Source organism: Eschrichtius robustus, chromosome 4 (genome assembly GCF_028021215.1).
Source record: "Eschrichtius robustus isolate mEscRob2 chromosome 4, mEscRob2.pri, whole genome shotgun sequence".
NCBI classification, from domain to species: Eukaryota; Metazoa; Chordata; class Mammalia; order Artiodactyla; family Eschrichtiidae; genus Eschrichtius; species Eschrichtius robustus.
Window position 1 is genome coordinate 149,008,657 of NC_090827.1, and position 21,822 is coordinate 149,030,478.

The 21,822-nt window shown below is 48.1% G+C and overlaps 1 protein-coding gene across 1 annotated transcript in view; it reads right to left on the minus strand.

Annotated features, from left to right (window-relative positions):
- AFAP1 (actin filament associated protein 1) overlaps positions 1-21,822 on the minus strand; it is a 151,713-nt gene that overhangs the window by 27,561 nt on the left and 102,330 nt on the right. Inside the window, exons 8-11 of the mRNA XM_068543488.1 lie at positions 20,664-20,745; positions 14,087-14,236; positions 6,326-6,537; positions 1,362-1,507 (exon numbers count right to left, since the gene is read on the minus strand). Coding sequence (XP_068399589.1) covers positions 1,362-1,507; positions 6,326-6,537; positions 14,087-14,236; positions 20,664-20,745 — 590 coding nt within the window. The remainder of the gene's footprint in view (positions 1-1,361; positions 1,508-6,325; positions 6,538-14,086; positions 14,237-20,663; positions 20,746-21,822) is intronic.

The window sequence follows — 21,822 nt, forward strand, 5'->3', positions numbered from 1 at the left end:
CAAACACTGCCAACCTCGAGGTGAGAGGCTCACTCGGTTCATTTCTGAAAAAGTGTCTGCAAATACCTACGTCTGAATAACCACAGGTTCACCTGTTAATTGTTCTTTCAAGTAAAAGTGAAAAAATGGTGGTGGGATTAGGGAGCAGCTAGTTGAGTTAGCAACTCAGTCTTACAAGAGCGTATCCTCAAGACAACATGACAGTCCAGTCAATGTAAGTGCTTTGTGTGTCCTGCCCACTACGTAAATGTTAAAAAGACACGTACTCAAGAGATTTAATAAAAATATCTACTATCTGGCCCTTCACAGAAATAGTAATAATTGTACTGCTTCATCACAGACATCTTTTTTTTTTTTTTCCTTCCTTCTGGCCTCCCTGCACGGCTTGCGGGATCTTAGTTTCCTGGCCAGGGATCAAACCCGTACCCCCTGCAGTGAAAGCGTGGAGTCTTAACCACCGGACCGCCAGGGAAGTCCCCATCACGGACATCTTAAGTGAACACGGCATTTCCTTTTACTACAAGCGAGTGGCAGTGGCAATGGTCACAGCACAGTGCGGAGTGACCACTGATGGTCCTAACACCTGCCAATCTACCCCCCCACCCTGCTGTTGCTTTTGCACCATCAATGCAAATGTCACTACAGCGAAGAAGAAAAATAATTTCTTAGCATTATCATGAGAATAGTTTTGACCTTTGGGACTGCCTGAAAGGGTCTTGAATACCCCCAGGGGTCTGTGGACCATACTTTGAGAACTGCTGCTATAATTTTCTTTGCCATCATTATGTTAAGGAAATATTCATGGTTTAAAAGAATGTTTTTGTACATAACAGCACTTTAAAAAAAAAATGACATTTAAGTTTTAAAAGTATATGATTGATGGCTTTGAAAACTCAGTCGTCACTACAGCAATATGTCAAATTATTTATGCTTTATAGAACTGTTCCCCTAATACAGGGGTCAGCAAACTACAGCCCATGGGTCAAATCTGGCCCACTGCCTGTGTCTGCAAATAAAGTTTTATTGGCACACAGCCATGTCCATTCATTTACGTATGTGACTGCAGTGGCAGAGCTGAGTAGTTTTAACAGGGAACATTGGGTCCACCAAGCCAAAAATATTACTATCTTGCCTTTCACAGAAAAAGTTTGCCAACCTCTGTCCTAATAGAAAACACAGATGGTTGAAATGACAAACATTTCAGCAAAATTTGGGTTAATATTATACAAAAAGGAGAGTCTTCAGCTGTTTTTTTTTTTCTCCCCCTTGAAGGCTATACACGTACATAAAAGGAAAAGAAAATTAGGGAAAAAATAAAGTTGTTCAATTTCAGTGCCGTTTCGCACAGCAGTGGATCTTACCAGAAGGTCTGCTTGGCCGTCTGAATGACATTCGCCGACATCTCCACGTCTATGTAGTCGTAGTGCAGGGCCCCAGGGTCTGTGGAGGACCCCGTCTCAGCCAGCAAAATCCCAATCCACCTGCCCATGTCTTCAGAAGAAGATGCCTGTTGAGGTGCAGGGGGGAGAAGTGCATTTTACTTAAGTAACAGTAAAGAGCTTTAACATTTTCATTAAAATGTCCAAAAAGAGACAACCTAACAGGAAAGGCGGTGGAACACGAAGCACCTGAGGATGTAGACGACAACAAGGAGGCAGCCACTGCCTGAGCCACGGGATTAACACCGCGTTCACTCCAAGCCTTAATGCGGAAGCTGCACAACGGTTATTCCCAAGGAAATAAAAACCCGAGGTCCTAAGATGCCTCCCAATTATTTTGGGGAAAGGCACTAGGGTGGAAGACATGGAAATTAATGGGATTATTTAAATCTCAGCTAAAAGAAGCTGTTTAGAAAGGCTCCTTAATTTGGCAACAAAATCTGGGGAGCAGGAGCCCCTCCAACCACAGCTGCTTAACCTGGAAACCACACCAGGCCACGGCCCCTGTAGGTCACCAACTCTGGTGGCCAGTAGCCCTTGCTGTGGTCTCCTAAATGGGCCTGAAATGGCAATTTTATTTCCGATTAGATGGTACAGAAAATTAACCTACTTTCACTTTCATATTAGTTGTATTTATATAGGTGTAATGTTTATAATCGTTGGGCTGCTTTGTGCATGTTATTTTTTAAGATGTTTGAAATGCTCCCCGGATGTCATCTGCCTAATTTGCAAGTCTGAAATATATCTTTAAGATTTGGTTCATTAAAATTATAAGCCGTCCTTCTTATGTGATTCAGAAAATTAATTACATTACATTCATAATGGTATTTCAAATGTCTAAATACTATTGGCTAATCAACTATGTAAGTCAAAGTTTAGGGGAAATTGAGCTATCAAATGTGTGAGTTAACTGAATGTCAAAGAAAAAAGAATATTTAGCTTTTTGCAAAAATTACAACTTTTTTATATAAAGAAAGATCTGTAAGTTTAGCTTCAAGACTTACAGAAAACTGGGTTTCATCATTATAACCTTGATGAGTTGAACACTGATCAGAATACAAGCAATCATATATACCCCATGGCAGGCACAAAAAGCTCTCGGGAGGAAGAGCCATCGACGAGGAAGCAGTTGTGTTTTGTGTGCTGACAGAACTGGCTACTGATACTGTACAAGCAACAGTATCATATGCGGCCATGGACAAAGTGAATGGATTCCAATTACATGCCTTACGGAGAGTAAGAATGTAATCAATGTTTGCTAAATTGAAATGAATTGATTTGAGTGCTTGGATAATAAAAAAATCACACTATGTTCTCTTCACTGGTCTTTTGTCCTCCCCCAAAAGAAATCTATGTTAAGAATGTATCTACGACTGAATCTATATCCATGTATCTATAACTATTTCATCTAAGCATTTTTAAAAGTAGTTTAACATAATATCTAAGATGTGGTTGATACCATTACACTGTTAACTGTTTTCTTCATTGTTTAAGAAATTTCCTCGTAGACTTTTAAAAAATAATAACTCTGTGGTGTTGAACTAAAATTAGAAGTACTAGTTACGATCTTGTGGCTTTTAGTATATAAATAGGTATACATGCAGGTGTATACATGTATATATGCATATACATGTGTGTAAAATGTATAACATAGAAACGTGCCTGAATATATATATGTACAAACATACACATACACACAATTTCCTATGACTACTGAAAAGGCCTAGGCGCAATGACACCCCAGTAGCTCTGAGCACACCTTCTACCCAGATCCTGGTTTCTAAATACCATTATCCACCAGGAGTTGTTCACTAAGAGCTCTTCGGAACATGGCTGATTCCAAGAGGCCTGGGGCAGAGAAAAGTACAAGATGAGCCTGGAACATCTTGTTGCATCATAACACGAGGAAAGAGCTCAAAGAATGAAGGGGACCACGGATTGTGGTGTCTTTATTACAGGGACATAGCAAAGGCCACATGGCTCAAAGGGCTTTCTGCTGACCAACTCTGTTCATCTGACCAGGATAAATCATGACAATAAAGGATTATAATCACTGATTAAAACAGTAATCTATGAACCCCTGCTGATATACATACATATATAAATGAATGAATAATTAATTGAGAGAAAGGGAAATCTTCCTTAAAGTAGATACTAACTAATAAGGAATAATGGAAGGAATAATGGAATTAGAAAGTCCCCATTTAGCAGCTGTCATTTTAATAACTCTTGTATCAGGCAGGAGTCATTCATGGACGCTAAGAATTAGTGGGTGAAATTGTGAGTGAGAGGATATTGAAAGAGTCTCAAAGAATCTTCCCGCATGAAGCTTATTAAAGACAAACGGGAAACACAGTAACTTTGCAGTGGGGAAGCCGTGCAGACATCCCACCTGAGAGATCAAAGTTAACGTCACCAGTCGTGGGACAAACTGACGGGCGTACCTGCTTAAGCGATGCAGTGACAAACACACCACTGCTTCCACGTGCCCCTGCCAAGCATGCCTACCCCAGATTCGAATTTCAAGGAAATGGCAGATATGCCCAAACTGAGGGACCGTCTACACAATAATGGTCTGTACCTGTCCCAAGTATCAGTGCCATGAAACCAGACAGAGAAAGCCAAAGAGACTGCAGCTGAATGAAACACACCACCTGGGGTTTCCTTCTGCTGACAAGGGACATTATTGGGATAACTGGGAAAATCTGATTAAAATCTGTAAGTCAGATAATTGTATTGCATGAGTGTGAATTTCCTGATTTTGATAATTATACAGTGGTTTTAGTAAAGAAATACCCTTATTTTGAGCAAATTCACACTGAAGTGTTTAGGGATAAAGGGGCAACACATCTGTAAAAGGTTCTGAAAAAATTTACACAGAGACAGAGAGAGAGAAAGAGAGAGAGGGAGAGAGAGGGGAAGAGACCACGCAAGAGATATCAAACATGGTAAAATGTTAGTATTTGGGGAATACGGGTGAAGGGTATATGGAATTATTTGTACTAGTTTCACAACTTTTCTGTAATTCTGAAATTATCTCAAAAGTTAAGATAAAACGGTCTTAGAAAAAGTACAGAATACAACTTTACTGGTCGGATCACTGCATTTCCTAACTGATTCAGGCAAACTCTTTGCTTATGTTGGAACGCTGAGTGTGGTTACGTGTGTGTGTGTGTGTGTGTGCATTTGATTCAATAACTGGAATAGGGAAAGGCAATGAAACACAACCACCATTTTTGGGGGACATGAGGCTGCACCTACAGGGCTGGGAGCAAAGACAGGACAGGGTCCTTCTCACCCAGCTCCGCCCTGCCCCTGCCCCTCCCCACGGGGGCTCCCGTCACCACCCGGTGTCCAGGCCAACGTCTCACTTTTCACCCCCGAATCCAGCGTGTGCCAACCCACAGCGTGTGTCTTCCTGTCCTCGCAGCCTCTCTCAGATCTGCTGCCAGAGCTCCCACGTGACACCTGAGCTGTTTGCATCAAGAGTACAGTTTCCTCATTTACGTTTTTGGCTTTTTTCCTCTCTCATCCACCCTATAGCTTTCAGCCCTCATAAATGCTTACAAAGCACACCGACTCTAGCCCAATGCTCTGTTTTACAGACAAATAAAGAAGCCGAGAGAGAAAAACAGATCGGGTTGTGATCAAAGTCTGCAACAGAACTAGGACTAGGGCCCAGATACCCTGATCCCCGCCAGGCCTGGCCTCCCTTCTGGGAAGTCAGCCACTAGGGCAGGCTCGGTCCTTCGACCTGTTATCTCAAACCATCCAAACCATCGGGCAAGGAGCCGTGTGTGAGAAAGAACTACGTTGTTAATCTCTTTTTGTCCCCACCAAAAAAAAGCAGTCTCTGAAACTAACTCCTAACTCCTACCAAGACCTTCCAGGTTGGCTAATGGGGCCCCTTTGATCTTGGTCACAAGCCCATGCCCTTTCCTTCACTGGTCAGTAACACTGCAGTCATTTAGGTTAGGCTCTGCATCTGATTAATTTAGAACACACATCAGCCATGCCACCAAACCCAAAATATCCTCATTTCTATCAATTGTATAGCATAAATATACTTACAGGTACTCCGGAAATTCTACACTCTGATATTTGTGTATGCATGGATATACATATGTATGCGTGTGTGTCTTTGTATCTTAATCACGATAATGCTAAGTGAAAAAAAAAAAAAAGACAAAGGGAAAAAGGTCTGAATTAATATTGGGTAGAAATAAATTAATAATAGACGATAAAGAAAAATTTTAAATTTCAAAAACGAAAAGTTTTAAGTGTGTAGCTAAGAAATTAGTTTTAATTGCCTTTCTCTGCTTTCGTGAATAAGGAGGTCTGAAAAAGCAGCCAAACGATAAAATGCATGCAAAGCCAATGGTTCTTAAAAACCAAAGGTGTTCTTTTTGTTCTTTTGTAATCTGGCTCTCTGGCCACTGTCGATAGGCAACTGGTAGTCAGAAAACACCTGCTCCATCTGTGAAGAAGCCCAGAACATTCCAAAGGACAGCTTGAAGGAAATGCCACCAATTCAGAGGCAGACCACGGTTAGGGGAGAAGTTTTACTGGAAATTTTAAAACAAGTTGTTTTGTGGCCACTTTTAGAAAGCAATCTACTGCCTGGAATTGTGTACTGAACTTCCACGCAAACACTAACAGAGAGGGTATCAGACAAGGAGGTGACCTGGCAGGCAGTCTGCCGTGGACACCGTGCAGAGAACTGGCTGTGCCGTCCACACGGCGGGGGCCCCTCGGAGAAGAAAAGCAGGACACGTGGGACGGGACAGAACCAAAGCTGCCATCAGCTGGGTGTGAGGAGTTGATGGGGCGTCTAGGCCGGACCCTAGAAGGCAAACCACCGCGAGCGAATGCCCCGTGGCTCCCACCTCCAACACGGCCACCTCCTGGCCGTTGCGAAGCAGCCGGAACGTCAGGGGGTGTTTGGAGTCCAGCCCTGGGATGACCTCGCAGCCGCGGAGCGGGATGGAGACGATGTGGGTCTTCAGGTCGGCCCTGTCCTTGTGGAGGATGAGCATATTTTCCTTGACGCGGCACCAGCGCTCCCGCCAGCGGCTGTTGGAGAGCACGTTCAGGTAGCCTGCAACGAGAGCAGGCCGGTCAGCCTCCCCAGCAAGGATGCGCCCCAGGAGGCCGCGAAGACGGAACGAACCCCGCACACAGCACGTCTGCAAGTGCAGGCTCCTGGGAGCAACGAGAGCCGCCACTGCGAGATGACTGACCTCCATCAGCTCTGGAGGCTGAGACAGGACAGACCACCCAGGAGCCCGAATGCACCGTGTGATGCGTGCCAAGGACCGTCTACGGGAACCCGGAGCTTGCCCGGTGTACGAGAGGTCACTGAGCCGTCAGTGGTTGGCAGGAGAGAGGCTATGAGGACACACTGCCGTCCTCAGATAGCTGAAGGGACCTCACCCAGGAAAGGGTTCGGGTTCATTCCGAGTAGCTGCAAATGACACCGCCAGGGCAAAAGTGACAAGACAGGCAGAGTTTGGCTTAACATGAGGAATAAAACTATCTGAAAATGAAAGCTTTCCACAAAACAGGCAGCCGTGGGAGGTGATAAGTTCCCCACCACTGGAAGTATTCCAGCAAATGACGGCAAATCCTCGGGATGAGATTCCTGCCTGGGGGCCAGAGATGCCCTTCCTCAGTGCCCTCTGACTGGAGGATTCTGTCTGACCGCTGAGGTCTAAAGGCCTGAGTCTGATGCATGTGGAATTTCGTCATCCATGCCTCTGAGGCTGCACCACATCCTCAGTGCATTACGGATGGAATGTGATGGAATTACAAGAAGAGCTGTTGTCCTCATTTTTAAAAAAAGGAAATCGCCTCAAAAACAAGAAACTGATCATTTTCACTTGTCACAAACATACGGTGCATTTTTCTGGAAATAACAAGGCATGACAAACAGATTTCACAGGGTGGCTGTGACTTCTGACCAGTCCATAATGCTAGTAAGACAGAGGAAGGGAGTGGAACAGCTTATAGAGTCCAGGTCAACAAGGAAGAGGGGAAACAAGGACTCCTTAAGTCATTCGGCTGCTCTTTCGATTCATACACACACACATGTGCGCACACACGTGCAGCTCAAAAAATAAATAAATAAGTAAATAAAATCCTTTCTGATCCTGATTTTTTTAAATGTCTTTCCAAAAGGGATTTGGACGACGCCTTTTGCTTCTTTTCTGTTCTACACCTTACACACTTTATTAGCAATGGATAAATGCTATAAAGGCAAAAACCAAACGAAAGCAAAACCCCAAATCGGGGTGTTAGAGGGCCCAGAATGATGCTTTCTCTTTTATGTATAGACATTACTATACATAATAGCTCAATGAATTCATTAGGAAAATGCTTATAATACTTAAATGTACGTTCAGCTGAATGTAAATCAGTTCTGCCAATATATCTTAAAGGGTACCTGGGACTAAAACTTCAATTTGGGACACACGTTGCCATATTTGTAAAATTAGAGAAAATGGAGAAGCAAGCCTATCAGCTCAAGTGCCTGGGACCTGAAGCTCCTTGTGTTTTGCACAATTAGAAGGGATTGGAGGGAGGCGAAGACAGGCTGGAGAAGCAGAGTCCAGAAAGAAACAGAGGAAGCTCACACCCTGATCTTCTTCCTTCTTGTTCACGGCTACCCAGCGAAGACCGACCTGAAGCTCTTTTGACAGTTAAAGATGGAAGAGAAAGAGCTGCTATTTTCATTCTGGGAAATACTATTTGTAAATGACATAGTTCTGATACAACTTATTCTTTTTTTTTAAGCTCTACTTAAAACATACAGTCAAATATAATAGCTGAACATCTGAGCAACAGCTATTAGAACTATTTAATATCTCCGTCTATAAGTCATTAATCACGCTGAAGGCCCACATCTTTGGATTTTTATGAAATAGCTGGCAACCGGATCCATCGTTAAGTATGTTCCGAGCATGAATGGACACACGTGGCCTATGGACAGTAGGATGGCGTGTAATTAAGAAGAAATAAATGGAAGCATGGGATGGCTTTCAACTGACTTAGTCTTCTTGGGCACACAAGGTCGACAGGCGAGTGAACAGTTTGTAGAAGGAAGCACTAAGGCCCAGGGCACTGATGGACGTGGCCACAGGGGCTGGCAGAGTGGAGGCTTACATGTGCTCTGGGGCGGGTCCTCACCTGGGCCTTAAGGGGTGGGGGGATCCCTTCAGGCCTGGAGAAGCGGGGAGCGTGGTGAACTAAGACCTGAGGTCGTCTAGCGACCTGGTCACAGAAAACCTCGGAAGCTACTGTAGGGACCTGTCCTTGTTGCAGAAGACGGCGGGGGTCACAATGGGGAAGGAGATGCCAAAATGTTTATTGAGGAATTTAAGCCCATCTGCCTTCTCAGTAACAGTGAGGGGATTCCTCTAAACTTCCACAGGACTTCTGAATTTTAGAATTCACCACGTGGGTGCACCTGTCCCCAGCGCAGGGGGGCCGCAGTTTCTGAGTATGGCTCGGCCAGCCACACGAATGACGCATCTCCTGAAGAGGGGAAGGCGCTCATCAGGTTTTCTTCCCTGACCGGGTCACCAAATGCCATGGGTCTCTTGGCATGTGAGTCACAAAAGGAATGATTACATTGGACAGATCCACACTTTAGTTAGAGCATGACTTCAAAGGAAATTACCATATTTTAACGCCTTCCTCATAATGAGTTACAGTTGCCCAAAAGGGAAAAGCAAAATGAGAATCACGGTGGGTAACGGGCCTGTTTCTGTAAACAGCAAACGCCACGGAAACAAGCCCACATCTGGCATTTGGCCTCCCCTGGCAGGCTCACCGCCTTCTCCAAAGAGGTGGCCGAAATTCCTACTTTCTGGGTAGGGACCCCGGATGAGGGAGGGACCACGCAGGGACATGGCAGGTGGCTCACCGAAGTACCCTGGAGTCAGAGGGCAGGTCCCATGTCCCCTAATATTCTTTCTCCCCGCCACGACACGGCTAGGCTGTGATGGAATCCCTGCCGACACAGGACCCCATCAGCCCCAAGACGATCAGCCTGAGCAGACACCCACCACCAGGTGGCGCCAAAGAGCAACCGGGCCCCTTCGCAGGCTCACCCAGGTCAGGTCAGCGCCCTGCTAAAGAGGCGATTCCAGTATCACCTGATTTTTTGTTTGCCTGTTACCACCTATCATGTTATGGTGAGATGTTACGGTATCGTAACCATCTGGGAATCTCAGTTTGATGTTCTGAGGTTATCTTTGCTCCGAATTCTAAAGAAAGAACTCCAAGGCCTCTTGCAAAAGCTTGGTGACAAGTGCGTGTGAAGTTTCATGAGGACGGCCTGAGGCTGACCAAACACACACAACCACAGGAGGAGGGGACAGATGTGAACGCCCCCGCGGTCAGCTGCGCGGGGACTTGGCGCCTCTGGTCCAGCAGCTGCAGACGAGCAGGCAGGGCTGCCTGACCGAAGGGGGGCCCGCGTCCCCTGACTTCTTCTCTAGCACGGGAAGGGCAGTGTCTCCTGTGCTCTGGTCACACTTTTGTGAGGACTTTCACCGAATTGCTCGTCTCATCTTAGCCAGCCTCAGACTGTGATCGGCTGAGAGGAAAGGGGCTGCCGAGAGCTGATCCCCGCTCCGTGACGCCGAAACCCTCCCTTCCACCAGAGGCACGCGCCCTCCAGCGGGCACCCAAAGAACCCGAGACACCCTTGACGTGGTGACTGACGTCAAGAACGCGTCCCTCCTCCTTGATCAAATGTCACCTGACCTTTTGTCGGGTGGATTACGATAGAAAGTGAGAGGCATGTAACTTTCCTGCACATCCACCAAAAATCCTACTGCTGAAAACTTCACAAAGTCACAGACCATTAGAGCCAGAAGTGGCCCCAGAAATAACCAGAAGGTCCTTCCAACTAGCCCGGGTTACCCTGCCTCGGGAAGCCCTCCATCCTAGCACCTGGGGACCACTCCTTTCACTCAGCTTCTGTATTTCTATTATCGATATTATCAATGCCACTCCTCTGGCATTGCCCTCATGTCGGCTTGACTATGTCTGGTATGCTTAGGTTTTCTTCAGGTGAACAAATGAATAATAATAGCGACCATTTACTGAGCATAAATTATGAAATAGGCAATGAGCTTAATGTTTCATGATTTTATCCTCAATTCTAAGGAAAAGAAAGTAGTTTAAGTATAAGCCTATTTCATAGGTGGGGAACCTGAGGCTCAGAGAAGCGTGCGACTTGCTTAAGTTAATTCATTCAATTAACAAGTGTTTACTGAGCTGCTATTATCCACCAGGCTGTGTGCTCGGTGCTGGGAACACAACTGGTGGGTGAATTCGACCTGTATCTTAATCCAGTAATGAGAGGAAAAAGCTGGAAAATTCAGTGAGGCAAGATTGTTAGAGGCCCTGAACTGACTGAGCACAGGATGATACGATTAGTCCAAGGTTTCAAAACTCCCACGGGGTGGCCTGCAGGGATCCAGAGGAGAAGAAGGTGGACAGTCGAGAGGCTTGTGGACGAGTCCAAACAGACAGACAGAAACGGGCTGGGGAAGAGAGAAAAACGTGAAAGGCATCTCCTGATGCCTTTATACAGTGACAATACTTCTGGGACTCCTGAGCACTGGAGATGGGAAAATAAAGGACCCATCTTTGCTTAGGGGTTTGTGTGCAAGTCTCGGATCATCTTAAGAGTCCAAGTGGCTGTTTGGGGAGCGGACCCAGCTGGGGCTAAGCGCAGCAACCGCTGGCTGAGGGCCCGAGAGAGGGGTGAGAGCCAGGCAGGACAGGCGGAGCGGGGGGCTGGTGCGGGCGCCTCTTCCCACCCCGCCTGCGGGAAATCTGCAGAGAACCCTCTCCTACCTGCCGGCATTTCTCCTGCACACCCAGAGCCCCAGCTGACGGGGCTGCACCTCCCAGAAGAGCTGGGATTTGGACTCAGCTCCCAGTTGCCCTGGGGACGCTCTCGTCTGTGCCCCGTCCGCGTGGCACGCTGGGCAGGATGGGGGTCTTGGGCCTTCATCCAGCTACGTTTCCTGCCTGAGACTTGGCACCTGTCCTAACCTAACGGAAGACAGTCATTCTCCCCCTCGACTTCTCCAGAGACCTCCCCCCCCGTCCCCTGGCCCAGCAAAGAACTAGAGGACAATTTTAAAACCTTGTGGACAGAGGATGGTCTCTTAGTGGAGGTGAAAGATGTCCACCGAGAGCCGGGCGGAAACCCTCAGGTGATGGTGCGGGGCCGCGGCTGCACCAGGCCTGCTCTCTGAGCAATTCCACTGCACCTTCAGGCCAAGTGCCCACACGGCTGTTTATGAGGAGTCACGAGGGTGGCGAGCCCTGGGGGACGGGGTGGGGGGGGACAGGGAAGACCTGTGCTGCAGGACAGCGACAGGGTTGGCCAGCGGGCCTGGCCGTGTGACTCAGGGCAAGTCCCACGACCTTCCCGAGTTCGGTGTCCTCACTGTAAAAGGAGGGGTCTGGACCACAGTTGCTAAGTTGCCTTCCATATGAATGTTTAATTGTTTTTCATGAAAGAACCTCTATTTCCTTGGCTGACCTAGGGCAGTTTTAAGAAAAACAAACAAACAAACTAAAAAAGGAGTTCCCTTTTCCGTTGGGTAATTCCCTCTTTCCATTTGTAACCCCTAACTCCTATCTCCTCTCCAGGGCTAATGCCAGAGGGAAACAACCGCAGATCACCCAGTGCTGTGAGCCGCTCCAGGAAAGGCAGAGGGCCCCAGGCCGCTGGCGTCCACAGCTGCCCCGCCCCTGCCCTCCCGCCAGGGCTCTGTCCCGCTGGCTCAGCTTCCGCAGGGCGCTTCTTCTCCGTGGAAAGGGCATCAGTCAGCGTGCTTCTGTGACCCGATGCCGTCGGACCAGGGGCAAGTTCACGACCTCTGCATGCACGGGGGCTCCCAGACCGCTGGCCTCCATTTGGGGTCACCATCTCCCCTCCCAGCTGAACCCACAGGCGGGCGCTTCATGGGGGCCTCCCTGGGATGGCACCTCAACCCCGAGAGGCCTCGACCACTGCCCGCCCAGCCATCTTCCGCTCCACACGCACTTCTGCACAGCACCCCAGGGGGGTTACCGTGCCACCAAAAGTCTGTCACGACTTCCTAGGGTCACGCCTGTGAGGGGCTGCGAGTCCCCCCTGCCCTCCCCTCAGAAGCCCCCCCCCACCCCAAGTCTACCTGCGCTGCACTCCACAATCGACCCTTCCTGCCCACCGGCACAGCTCTGAGCTGACGCCGCCCTTTCAGCACAAGCCACACCCTGGGACATGATATCGGCTGAATAAATGCATTTTTGCGTGTGTGGCCCAACTTAGGCACTAACGGGCGGCATCTAAATGCTGTTATCTTTTGGCATCCTCAGTTACCCAGAACCGTGGACAGAAGAGATGCTCAATGAGAGAGGGAAAAAAGAGAGCGAGAGAGGTAAACAGCGAGCACACACAAAAGGCATGGCGGGACTGACGTGTGATGTGCCCTGTGGTCCGCAAGGGAAAGTACAGCCCATTCTTATTTTTCTTAAAGGGTAAATATCCATTTTTCAGCCTCTAAAGCGTTTCTCCTTAAAGGGGTCGCATGTTCTCGCAAACGCGGTTGCCTAGGAAACACTGCGCATGTACGGTCTCACTTCTCCAGGGAGGTGGTCCCTGAGGTGCCTCCGTGTAAGTCACACCCCCGCCAGACTCTCCCGCTGCCCCTCTCGTATCCCCGCCGGGTTCGTGATCACAGTCAGTCACCACACGTTTGTGTCTGTGACCCCTGCCTCGGGCCGCCCTCCGGGCGCTAGAGTGGATGCAGTGGGATCGCAGGAGCCATCTGGACATCACACCCCCCGCCCCCCGCCCCGCTGGTGCAGCCCCGCCGCCAGCAGCTGCCCAGAGAACACTTACTGGACGCAGACCCATGAGGGGGGTCAGCCGGCCCGACTGGACTTGAGGCGGAAGCTTGAGAAGTGAAGCAGCCCCAGAAGGCTGAGTCGTGTGACGTCAGGCCAAGGGAAGGGGCTGCCAGGGACCCTGTAAACGCTCTTACACGCCTTACACACCCCCCTCCGCTGGCCAACCGCCCACGTGTACGTTTCCCTTTAAAGATGCTTAAAAGGAATTTGGGGTCTTCCCTGGCGGTCCGGTGGTGAAGACTCCGGGCTCCCAAGGCAGGGGGCCTGGCTTCGATCCCTGGTCCGGGAACTAGATCCCGCGTGCATGCCGCCACCAAGAGTTCCCATGCCGCAACTAAGGAGCCCTCAAGCCGCAACTAAGGAGCCCACCTGCCGCAACTAAGACCCGGCACAACCAAATAAATAAATAAATAAATAAATAAACAAACAACAAAAAATAAAGTTAAAAAAAAAAAGGGATTTGAAAGAACCTCATGGGATCAAAGAGAGAATTTGTTTTTTGTTTTGAGAGAACTTCAGAGATCATCTCAAACCCCTGCAAGGCCTTCATTAATAAGCAGTAAAATGTAATCCATTCTCCACAATTTAACTGATCACAAGCTCAATGCAAAAGAGCCCAATCAGTGAGACTTAGAAGAACATGATACAGAGGTCTCCCCGGAGAGGGTCTCCGCGTGCTCGGGGAGAGGGCGCAGATCTGGCAACCCCACGCACCCCCGTCTTACCACAAGTAGGCACATCTTCCTCCGCTGAGGAGGTCTGTTCATCTGTTGATGGCTTTTTCTTTCCCAAACCGATGATCTTGGTGATTTTTTTCCCAGTGACTTTAGACACAGTTCCCTTGGCCTCTGATTTGGAACTTTTTTTCCTCTTAACTGTGAAGAAAGGTGACGACAAAAGAGCATGTTTCAACGATAGACTTTAACTGAAAAGAAACATCAAAATGAAGCATGACTCATGGCCGATTTTCTTTCCCCAAATTTCTACTTACTGAGCACCTGCAGTGCATCAGCTACTCGTCTAGATACAAGAGGACACAGCAGAAAACAGGCGCTCCCAGGAAGCTTGTGTTCCACAGCAGGCTGAGAACACACACACACACGCACACGCGTGTACACACGTGCTCGCACGCACATGCACACACCCACACACACCCCCGAGGGAGGTCGGATGACGGAACGGCCTTTGTAGACCTAAACTAGGGTTACGTGGTACAGTGACCGGGCCGTCAGGAAGCAGAGGAACTAAATACCAATACAAGGCAGCATCTGTGCAGAAACCCGAGGGAAGAGCTGTCCGGGCAAGAAGAGCATCAGCTAACACAGAGCCTGTGACGCTGGAAGGAGCCGGACACGTCTAGAAACACAAGACAGGCTCGGGCAGCTGCAACCTGGCCAGCACAGGGAGGGGTCCGGCAGGTGAGGGGGCAGGGGGACTCAGCGAGCCTCCACCAGCCCCTCACTGACCTGTCAGACTCACACGGGATTCTGCCCCATCCGGAGCTCTTAGACCAGCAGCCTGCATTCCAGCCCCGTGTGTTCTGTTTGGCCTGCAGTGCTAAACCGTATGCACAAAACTCATGAATGTTTTGCATGAAGATGAATGACTTCTGGCTTCCCTTGGAAAACGGGAAAGTCTGGCGACTCTGAACCCACATTTTGGTAAGCGACGGCGGGCAGGGACAGGGCCTGAGAAGCCGCAGCCGTGAGCAAGGACCTACGTGCCCAGCTGACGACAGTCCCCAGACCCCAGCCGATTGAGCGCCAGTGGCCGGCTGCTATCCTGTGCCTGACCCGTGGCGGCAATCTGCTCTCTCCAGCCCCTGCGGGCTTTGTCTACGACCTCCGACAGAATCACAGGGGTGGGGACCAGGCGCAGAACCAGAGTGGACACTAAGGATGTGTCCAGGACTGAGGGACAAGACCCTTCCCACCAGAGCACTTCCGGGCAGGTGAGCTGTCACTTGAGGGCTGTTCTGTGCCTGGTGCTGGGACCAAGGGCCTCGCTCAGTGTGGATGGTCTGGGAGAGCCCTGGAGGGACCCACAGCATCAAGGCCAGACACCATCACCTGAACCCCCGAGAACCCCAACAGCCCCTGCTCGGTCCTCTCCAGGAGGACCCCTCACCCCTCTGTAACTCAGAGGGTGGCACGGACCTTTCAGAAAATGTAATGAAAGTCAAGAATTCCTTCCCCACCCCTCTCCCTGTGGACACAGAACATGCATGAACATCACACAGGATAATTTCAGAGGAAGAGGATTCAGGGATGTGAGATTATAAACTATGGGCCTCATTCCTAAACCTACCCTCTAAAAGCGTACGCCCTCCCCCCTCCTTTCTACCACATGAGCTGCTCTCAGTGGGGGGCGGGGAAGCCGTCCCCTTCTCTAGTTCCACTCTGCCACCCGCCCCACGCCCAGGGAACGAGGCCAGCGCGCATCCGCCCACGCCCAGGCCTGCCTCGTCTGGGCTCTGCAGATCTTCTTCCCCCCACCCCACCCCCCGGACTCAGTGAGGTCCCGTGAGGCCAGGCACTGTGCTTGAACACTTATTTCCTCTCCAGAAAGAAACGACAGTTAACAACGTCTGAGGCAGGAGGTGCTACATTATAGTTTTAAAAAGAAGCCGCACTACATTTCAGGGTAATCAGCACTACGGACTGAATGTTTGCATCTCCCCAGAATTCACATGTTGAAGCCCTAACCCCATAGTGCGGCTGTATTTGGAGATGGGGTCCCTAAGGAAGCACTGAAGGTTAAATGAGGTCTTAAGGGTGGGGCCCTGATCCGACAGGATTGGTGTACTCGTGGGGAAAGGCCACAGGAGGACACAGTGAGGGGTGGCCGTCTGCAAGCCAGGAAGGGGGCCCTCACCAGCATCCAACACTGACGGCACCTTGATCTCGGGCTTCTGCCCTCCAGAACTGTGAGAAATAAACTTCCATTGTTTAAGCCGCCCAGTCTGTGATATCTTGTTATGGAAGCCTGAGTTGACTAGTACAAGCACTTCTACGTTATTTTAAACAAATCAGGTCATATTAGAAACACAGAACACAGGACTGTCACTCCCACCCGCTCCTGACACTCTCCCACCACACGCAACCCCTTGTAAAATAAAGCACCAAGAATCCACTTTAATCTCTTGGTCTGAAGGCACATCTCCTCCCCAGTTGCCATCAGACATGGAGTCCGAGGTTGGAATACCTGTATCACTGATTTCAGTTCAACCAAACCCACAGTGAAAGCAGCAGTGGATGACCCTTCTTAGCTGTTTCTAAAGAGCCTGAAATTGGTCTTTGACCAGAACCCCACTCAAGCTAATAAGCTTTAAAAAGAGAAGACCCTCTCAGCGAGGACAGTCAGTGCCCGGAAGGGACCTTCTGCAAAGCTCAGGAGCACGAATCAGTCCTTCCCTGCATCTCAGAGTGACAAGTGAGAAAGCCAGGATGTTAGATTTACTTCCAGTTTTACTAGGATTTGCTCCTGTTGGGAAAGTACTTGCTGGACTCTGGCTACAAAGAAAGGACATAATAAAGACTTTTAATTCCTTGAACGTCCACTGCTTTTTTGCAAAAGCAAAAGTGAGGCTGTCCTTGGAAGAAAAAGCCACAGGATGTAGGAACGTGAGAAAGAAATCACGAGAATATGTTGATGCCATTCAATAAACAAAACTCAGAATTTAGCACACATAATAGAATTACAAAGAATAACCTAAAAACTCACAACTCTCAACTCACTGAAGCTGTACAATAGAAAGGCCGCAGAGTTTAAATGGCATCAGTGTCAATGTGGTGCGCTGGGGTGGAGGCGGTGTTGACAGGCACTGAAGCAAAGCTAATTCGCAGCATTTTTAAAGCCGTAAATGTCATAAACCCAGATGGTTCCCTCTTATCCTACATAAATGGGAGTGTAGGTGTTTTGGTATTTAGGCAGGTGGGAGGAATATCATCAGACTACTGATTTGCTAAGTCTACCAACAGACCCGTTAACCTGTGATTAAATGGTACACGTGCTCAATGCGAGTTGGGGACAGTTGTCACTTCCACACAGATCAGCCCTAGGGACTCAATTCTCTTTGCTCATGTCAGCTGCGGTATCTGTAGGAACTCTACTAACTTCACCCCAAATCCCACCATACTGGCTCATTACGTGCCAGGGCCTGACACCTTGAAAGAAGAAACCAGAGTTTTAGAGTCATTGCCTGTGGCTTTGGTCACAGAATCTGGATGGTGTCCATGTACAGTTGACAGTCTAACATCTAGGAGAAGCTGCAGGAGTTGGGGATTGCTCCCATGCAACCAGCAGAGAAATCTGTCTGAGTCACGACATGGCTGGGATCAAGGGAGCTTTACTAGAATTTCTCAATTACAAGCTAATCAAGAGAGTGCAGCAAGGATAAAAGCTAAGGTAGACGGTCAGAATGTATTTAGGCTGTTAGCTTCCTTCAGTGACTATTCATTGGGGGTCTACTATAGGCAAAGCACCATTGCCAGGCAAAAAGTGTTTGAACCAAGGTCACCTTTACAAAGCACAGAAGGCTGCTCTTGTTAAAAGGAAACAGAAGACTATCAGATGCAGACATACTCACTTACCTGTATATCTAGACGTATATATCATTCTGTAGAACCTAATTTCATGCAGGGGCACTGGGAGAGGAAATCACAAACAAGAAAAGAGACCAGCCAAAGCAGTGCCCGCTGAGCCTTGGCATCTGAGCAGGAACCCTGAGATTGTATGTTGTTCTGTTTCAGGGCAAAACTTAAAGATAGCTTTCCTGTCTTTGATTACACATAATGTGCCCTGTGAAGACACAGATGATACCTTCCACTGAATAACTTCCGATGGAAAGAACTGAAATTACACTCAAGATACAACCGAGTTAGAAAATCACATGGGCCAAGGCAGAGATCACGACCCTCTGGCGTGAACCTTGAAATATCACAATAGCCCAGACGGTTTAGGCTCCAAGATTCTTAGCGGCCGGAACTGCTATTTGGTTTAAGGCCAGGAGACCTCTGCGTCTCTCTGAGCCAGAAGACACCTGCACCACCCCAGCAACTGAGTGCAGTTGAGCTGGGCAGGCAGAACTGCTCACCTGGGGAGCACAGAGGCTTCTGGCCTTGCACAGGGAAAACTTCCTCACCACCCACTAACCCCACCCCTCCTCTGGGCCCACACACTGCGCAGGAAACTAGAAGTCAAGCCACAGACTAGGACAAGATGTGTGCAAAAGACATCTGATAGAGCAGGGGTCCCCAACCCCCAGGCCGCGGACCAGCACCGGTCCGCAGCCTGTTAGGAACCAGGCTGCGGAGGAGAAGGTGAGTGGTGGGCAAGCGAGCGAAGCTTCGTCTGTATTTACAGCTGCTCCCCATCACTCGCGTTGGATCACCCCCTGCCCCAGCCCCGGACGTGGACAACTTGTTTTCCATGAAACTGGTCCCTGGTGCCAAAAAGGCTGGGGACCGCTGTGACAGAGGACTTGCATTCAGAATAGATAAAGAATTCTCAGAAGTCAGTGTGAACAAAAAAATCCAATAAGAATATGCAAAGATAATAAACGGCTGGCAAAAAAGCACACTAAAAAATGTTCAACATTGTTAGTCGTAGGGAAATGTGTTTTAAAGTCACAATTACACAGCACTACACACCTATTAAGATGGCTAAAATAAAAAGAAAAGAACAAAACAAAACAAAGATGACAATAAAAGGCTGGTGAGAAGGCACATGAATGCCTGTGACCACAAGAGGCCCACTCCGCAGTATCAGCCGAGAGAAATGAAAACGTGTTCACGCAGAAGCCTGTTTGTGGATGTCTACGACGGCTTTACTTGTAAACCACTCAAACCTGGAAGCAGCCCAGCTGTTCTTCAGTCGGGGAGTGGATAAACTAACTGGTCCATCCACACTGGAATCCTCTCAGCCTAGAAAAGGGACAGACTACTGACCCACCACGTGGACGCACCCCAAATGCAATACACTGAGCGAGAGAAGCCAGACCCAGAAGGTTGCACCCTGTATGATTCTACTTACAGGACAGAAAACAGGCCAGTGGTTGCGAAGGAACATTTTGGGGTGATAGAAATGTTCTACATCTCGATTGTGATGAAGGTTACATGCATGTGTTTGTCAAAGAACCGTACACCAAAAAGGGTGAATTTGACTCTATATAATTTACACCTTTATAAAGCTGACCTTAAAAAAAAAAGAATTCAGTATTTGTACCCCCATGTCCATAGCAACATTATTCACCATAGCCAAAAGGTGGAAGCAACCCAAGTGTCCATCAATGGATGACCGGATAAACAAAGGAACGAAATGTGGTCCATCCACACAAGGGAATATTATTCAGCCTTAAAAAGGAAGGAAATCCTGTCACGTGCTACAATGTGGATGAACCTTGAGGACAGCATGTCGAGTGAAATACATGACATTAGCCAGTCACGAAAAAGACAAATACTATAGGATTCCATTTATATGAGGTCTCTAGAGTCATCAAAAATCACAGAGACAGAAAGTAGAATGGCAGTTGCCAGGAGCGGGGGGAGGGTAGAATGGGGAGCTAGTGTTTCGTGGGGACAGAGCTGCAGTTTACAAGATGAGAAAAGTTCTAGAGACCCATGGTGGTGACGGCTGCACAACACCGTGAAGATACTTAATGCTGCTGAACTGGGCTTAAAAATGGTTAAGACAGTAAATTTCACGTTACCTGTATTTTACCACAATTAAAAAAGAATTTTTTTTAAGGAAGGTGAAATAAAGATATTTTCAGACAATCTTTTTTAAAAAGATCAGAAATCTCCTCATTTTAAGGATGGGGAAACTGAGGCTCACCGAAGAGGAAACACTTGCTCACTATCTCACTCTTCAGCAAAGGCAGCATTGGGATGGGCACGTGGGTTCCCGGTCTCATCATCCAAAGCTCTTTTCCCTGAAAATCACGTCTCCCAGCAAGATGCTGGCGGCCCCCCAAAGCAAATTTGTCTCAGTGGTAAATCAGGTGAGGAAGTAACCTGCTGTAAGTCATAAATTAAAATATACGCAGGGCCCATATCAAAACAGTAAGAGAAAACCTAGGCCAACGTTTGGAAGGACTGAAAGAAAGACAAGGAGGAGGAGTATCAACTAAAGGGGTTTCTCTGGATTTCTGCGGGTGTAACACAGAATGCTGACATCTGCATAACTGAATTACCGAGGACATTTTCCATACAGAGTTTACAGACCCGGCTGCAGTGCTTCTGTTTTGAGTTTTTTGTTTTTTTTTTTTTTGGTTTATCTATTTTTGGCACGAACAGAACTCACCTTGTTCTTTTCCGTTACACACAGCAATTCCATTTTCTGTAACACCCTCCCCATCTGAGCTTGGTCTCTCCGAAGACAGTTTCTGTGAGGATCAAAAGATTAAGTTATTCTTAACAATGGCCACACTGACCAAGTGATGCATCATGGATCCATCAAAAGTCATCTCAAAAGGGAAAGAAAATGTGGGCCACATTCTTAATAATCTGGAGACAGGGCTCAACTATAACACAGACTATCTGGTTGGTTTGCTACAAGAGCTTTAAAAACATCGAAAGAACAAAGAAAAAAGTTGCTGAGGTTACACTAACACACGCTATAGTACCAAGCTTGTTTCAATCAAATCACTTTTTCTTGCAAATAATCTTGAAAAAAATATTGGGTTGGCCAAAAAATTTGTTCGGGTTTTCCCATAAGATGTTACGGAAAAACCCGAACTAACTTTTTGGCCAACCAAATATTAGGAGTACATAAAATATTCCCCCTCACCAAGCCACATTATCCTTCCAGAAATAAATCCTACGCCATTCGTTTAATTTCCCCCCAGCATTCACCAATAACTGGGCGAGTGTCAAGTATCTGCTCATAACAATACAGTCAGAATATACACAGAGAGATGAGTTACTATCAAAACCATCAAAGGGCACAGGGATACTTGTAATTATTTTAGTCCTAATATATGGATTTGAGGAGCATAATTAGGACTCTAGGTTAGTATCAGGAGAGGAGACATAGTTCTTCTATGAGCAGAACCTCTTCCATTCCAACCAGAGACCCTGTGGAGTCACAGTGAAGGAAATGGCTCCAGAACACCCGTCCTCAGAACCTCAAATTACACCCCAGGGCCACAGAGGCTGGCCAGCGGGGAGACAATCAAAATATCCAGATGATACCAGAACACAGGGACACACACACTCACCTCGTGATAAGAGGTCCAGGCAGTGCTGGGCCAAGATGGCAGGCAGGTGCCAGTAAACCCCAGCGGCACCGGCAAGAGCCAAAGTAAAAGAATTATGGCTGGGCTTCCCTGGTGGCGCAGTGGTTGAGAATCTGCCTGCCCATGCAGGGGACACGGGTTCGAGCCCTGGTCTGGGAAGATCCCACGTGCCGCGGAGCAACTAGGCCCGTGAGCCACAACTACTGAGCCTGCGCGTCTGGAACC